At 34.0% G+C, this 5,059-nt stretch overlaps 1 protein-coding gene across 1 annotated transcript in view; it reads left to right on the plus strand.

Annotated features, from left to right (window-relative positions):
* LOC117106791 overlaps window positions 1-4,807 on the plus strand; it is a 7,884-nt gene extending 3,077 nt beyond the window's left edge. Inside the window, exons 4-9 of the mRNA XM_033248233.1 lie at window positions 984-1,024; window positions 1,622-1,731; window positions 1,899-2,175; window positions 2,590-2,843; window positions 3,908-4,308; window positions 4,573-4,807. Coding sequence (XP_033104124.1) covers window positions 984-1,024; window positions 1,622-1,731; window positions 1,899-2,175; window positions 2,590-2,843; window positions 3,908-4,308; window positions 4,573-4,759 — 1,270 coding nt within the window. The 3' untranslated portion in view covers window positions 4,760-4,807. The remainder of the gene's footprint in view (window positions 1-983; window positions 1,025-1,621; window positions 1,732-1,898; window positions 2,176-2,589; window positions 2,844-3,907; window positions 4,309-4,572) is intronic.
* Window positions 4,808-5,059: the final 252 nt, after the last annotated feature.

The following is a 5,059-nucleotide window of genomic DNA, read 5'->3' on the forward strand; positions in this document are numbered from 1 at the left end:
ATATATATGTGTGTGTGTGTGTGTGTGTGTGTGTGTGTGTGTGTGTGTGTGTAATTTTGCCCTACCTGACGTGAAATGTACTCAATACTCAGTATGTTTAAAAACAATTGCGAAAAAAATCGAAAGTTGTTCTCGGGTGGGACTCAAACCCACGATCTCACGATCACTAGCCAGGCATGATGCCTCTAGACCACCGAGCTTGCGCCTGATGGCCAGGGTTGAATTCGAGTTTAAGTAAGCAGCGGGTACTGCAGTGTTGATAGTAACTGTTATTGTCGTGAAGAAATAGACAATTTTTTTTCTCAATTGTTTTTAAACGTACTGAGTATTCAGTACATTTCACGTCAGGTAGGGCAAAATTACACCAATACATGTTTCTCCTGACGCAAATCCAGTTATTGTCTATTTCATCACGACAATAACAATTACTATTATATATGTATATATATATATATATATATAATATATTTATATATACATATACATGTGTGTATATATATGCGTATATATGCGTATATATGTATATATATGTATATATATGCATATATACGTATATGTATATATGCATATATATGTATGTATATGCATATTATATAATCATATATATATAATATATAATCTACTACTTTTGTAAAGAAAAAACAGCTGATTATATTTTATTGGCTCATGTGCATAATAAAACACATAGGCTAATGTATATATGTATATATATATATATATGCGTATGTGTATATATGTATATATATGCATATATATATAATTATATATGTATGTATATGTGTGTATGTGTATATATACTGTCTCTTATACACATCTAGATGTAGAAAAAGCAGCTGATTGTATTTTGTTGGTTCATGTGCATAATAAAACACATAGGCTAATGTTTACATTTACACTGTATTTCCGTGATGATTACCGTTAGTGAGGCCGCTCTAATCCTAAACTAAAAATTTACGCTTTGTATTGAATATTATCTCTTTCAGAGTATCAACTGATCAGCAATGCGTTACACTGGTTGTTACTGGTAAGCAAGCTTGAATGAATTGGTCTGAGGGCGTAGTAAGATTACTCTTCACTTAAGAATACTCAAGCCAGCATATTTCAGTCAGCTAAATACGTTGGTGGTAGCCACCGTGGATATCCATTGTCAACCTTTCCCGTTTAAATTCCATTGTCTACCCTCTTTGGGTTTCAGCCAAAGGACTGAAGTAACAAGTACTGCCACTAACCTGTCTTTTTGTACTTCATTGTTTTGTCTTTTTCAATGAACAAGGATGCGTCGAATGTTTTCTGTATATGTTGAATTAATGATATATAATAATATATAAATAAATAATGTAAATACGCACCCTCATCCGGAAGAATTAAGCAGTTAGTCTCATGTGGAAAATGGTCTATAGGCGCTTAAAAAAGTAAGGAATTGTCTTTCGGTGTACTGCTCAATCACCACAAAAAAAGACCCCCACTGGAAATAATTTTTCGCGTTCCTCACACCGAATAAATCCAATTCCGTGAATACATATAAGTTAGGATGAAACGGTACCGGTATCGCATTATGTAGTAGGCATAGCCCAATATTTTAACATGTTATAATATTGTTTATATTTTAAAATATTTATAGACGAAATAATTCGAAGTCCGCCCTCATTGTTGCCACAGCAGTCCGTACCCAACCCTCGAACCCCAATCAGTGCCGCTACTGACGAGTTGATCTTGGTTTTTGACAGCGAGGTATACCATTGGTTTTGTTATTATATTATTATATAAAATATGATATTTATGTACGGTAAACTGCAACTGTACCTGTATCCTGTTCCATTAATTAATATAAGTTTCCTCATTTACTTAATCTGTCATTTAATCCATACACATCGATGTTCTCTTTCTTTGAAATTTAGATTCGAAAACCTGAATTATCCAGTTATGTGCGAATTATAAAATTTCTTGCCAACGGTGAAGAGCGGGTTATATCTCGATACGATACGTCACGATCCAACCGTGTGCAATTTCCCGAGCACAACAACACGATGCTAACAATAAATATCACTGGTTTAAACCTACAAAGTGAGCGTACTTATGCCATAGAGGTTGACTCTGGGGTAGTTCTGGGTCGTTACAACGATCCATGTTCAGTTGTAAGGCCTAATGACGGTGGCCGATGGTTCTTCGCCACAGGTACAATTTCTATTCCCAAAAATCATTATAATGTTTATAGCTTATTACTTGATAAAAAAGAATGACTTAGGCGTGTCATACCCAATAAATTTGTCACACTGTTTGCACCAGTTTCCTTCAACCTGTTGGTTGATTGGTTAATTATGCTTTTATCCTATTTATAACAAAGCTTCGCTTCTCCAAAAATCATTTATAGATACCTACAATATTCATCAACGATCTTATTAGAACAAAAGTTGGGTTAAAGAAGGGGGTTAGATATTTTTGTAAACTCACCTATTAAAATTAGTTTTAGAGATCCCGAATTTTGTAATAGACATACACTGATAATCATGATGAACTTTCTACTGGCCCATGTCCTGCAGTATAAATAGGCTTGCATTTATTGATATTGAATATTTTATCATAAATTAGACGAGGCTCCAACAACTCTGGCACCAACCACAACCTTATTACCTACGACCACCATTGCAACCCCTGCTCCGATTACGGCACCGGTAGCTGAGTGCACTAGCTTCGGACTTCGGGTTTACGTTCCTAGGTCCATTGTAGGGAATGTACTGCCTAGTCATTTACATTTTAATGATCCGGATTGCAGAGGTTCCTATTCCAACGAAAGTGTAATACTAATGGAATCGAGTTATAACTTGTGTGGAACAATCACAAAGGTATGGCGTACAGTGACTCCCTAAAAAGTAGAAAATACACAAAAATACAGCAAAAGCCACTTTTAAATTTATATTGAAGAGCAGAACGATCGCATAAAACTGTCCCATCGCCTACCGTCGTAAGATAAGCCTATTCCAGCCATTTCAGCTCATTAAAAAAAATATTTTTCGTTGTAGTCAATAAATATTAGAAATTGACAACATTTGGAGTTTAGCGTCATTAATGAACACCGACAGGCAATCTCTCTCTCCCTCTGCTTTGACATGGACATTGTTTAAATGGTAGTATTCTGAAAGTAGGGTATAAAGTAGACAAATCTCAGTGGTTCTGTGTTTCCACAGTGCTTAAACTCTTAACTAACTTTAATATCAGTTGCTATTAATTCAGGGCGTTAAGATGATAGATTAAGAGATTTGACTTGATAGTTGCTATAATAATTAACAACTTTTTAATGACAGGAACAGGAATATAACTATTATAGAAGTGCCTATATTCCGCAGGTTTTATTTATTTGTTATGTAAAGTATATAAAAAGGTACAAACCAATCCAGTTTGTTTTTTGCAAATGCAAGATGACGCGACAAAACCTTTGCTGATGAACAAGATGATAATTCTATGGTTACTAAAAACAAATTCACATTCAATAGTTTTAAATACCACCTTAGAAGTCTTTTACCCTCTCTTCCTTCCATTGCTATTTGAGCCTTAAAAATAATGTGTTTGATCTTGAGTCTTGGTCTTGTACGTATATAAAACTGGACTACAATTATTATAATTTTATTGGTTCTGATAAGTTTAATTTAAATATAAATTTATTGGTATGTCATTTCTGTGATTCTATTAGTTTAGATTAAATTAAGTAAATGGTACCACGCCATAAGTTCTGTGGGTTCTTCTTGCAGAACATATTGTAGCCTCCTTCCATGCAATATATTTGTTTCAATTTGCATTTCTTACTGTATATTTTATTACTTTAATTTTATCCAAATAAAAGTATATTTGCGTTTGAAATTGTTTCCAGTAATAATGAGAAGATTGACAGATCTAATATTCTTTCATATAGGTAAAATCTAATGGCATCAAATATCGAAATACAGTTTTCTCCGAGCCGCTTCCTATCACCAGCACAAGTATCACACGTGAGCGGGAAATTCAAATAAATATCGTCTGTGATGTTTATTCAGACGGCATTATTCATGCAGTATTCGACCCTGATACATCTCCCATCATCTTTAACATTCGTCGGACGGCTTCCTTAAACTTTGGGCTGGCTCTATGTCATGATGAAAATTTCTTAGTGCCATACACGATGCTGGACTACCCAGCACATGTAGTGCTCCGTGAGCGACTCTACTTCTCGGCAAAGGCCGCAAATTCAAGCCTACACCTCAGAATCGACAGCTGTAAAGCTACGCCGGCGGTTCAGCCTACTGCCTCAGATTATTATTACTTCATTCTCAATGGGTATGTCTTTTAAAATCAAAGTAAAAGACAAGCTTTCGTGTTACCTACACATAATGGTTAATAATTTTATCTGAATATGGGGATATACCTGAATATGTTTGGCTTACACCCAAATGACCCTAGTTCAACATGTGTTAATTTCTGTATCAACACTCCATTCGTTATTCTTGTAAAAGTTTAATGTACATAGGCCTATGTTTTACAACTATTCGAAAGTTAATGAAAAGGTAAATACAATTTTTTTTGATAATCTTTCCCTAAAAGTTGTGTAGTAGACAGCAATGCGGAATTCCACGAATCGCCCTCATTGTCGGAAGTAAGGTTTTCGATTGAGTCTTTTACATTTCATCGTAATGGAATGCAGCACAGGGAAAGTACAACTACAAAAATACTGGCATTATCATTAAGCTATAACTTATTAAACTGTTGGCAGATCAACTTGAAGGCTTAATATATAACCGTATATTATGCTAATATCATACTGTATACTAATATGTACCAATATTAATAATGTATGTACCGGTATATAATTTTACAAATGGCTAAGTAATTGCAATAAGTAAAAAATTATGGAATATAAAATTGAAAATTCATATAGTGTATATCGTCTGAAACTATCATTGAATAATTTAAATTGTAACTCAATACGTATAAATATCATCAAATTAATACTGTAGATTATTCTTACATATATTTTAGGAGCACATGCCTCCTTCGTTTGCGTAGAAGATAATTTTATAATAAAATTACT

This window comes from Anneissia japonica, unplaced genomic scaffold, assembly GCF_011630105.1.
Source record: "Anneissia japonica isolate Jap-2015-1 unplaced genomic scaffold, ASM1163010v1 scaffold2471_len1564793_cov202, whole genome shotgun sequence".
In the NCBI taxonomy this organism is placed as follows: domain Eukaryota; kingdom Metazoa; phylum Echinodermata; class Crinoidea; order Comatulida; family Comatulidae; genus Anneissia; species Anneissia japonica.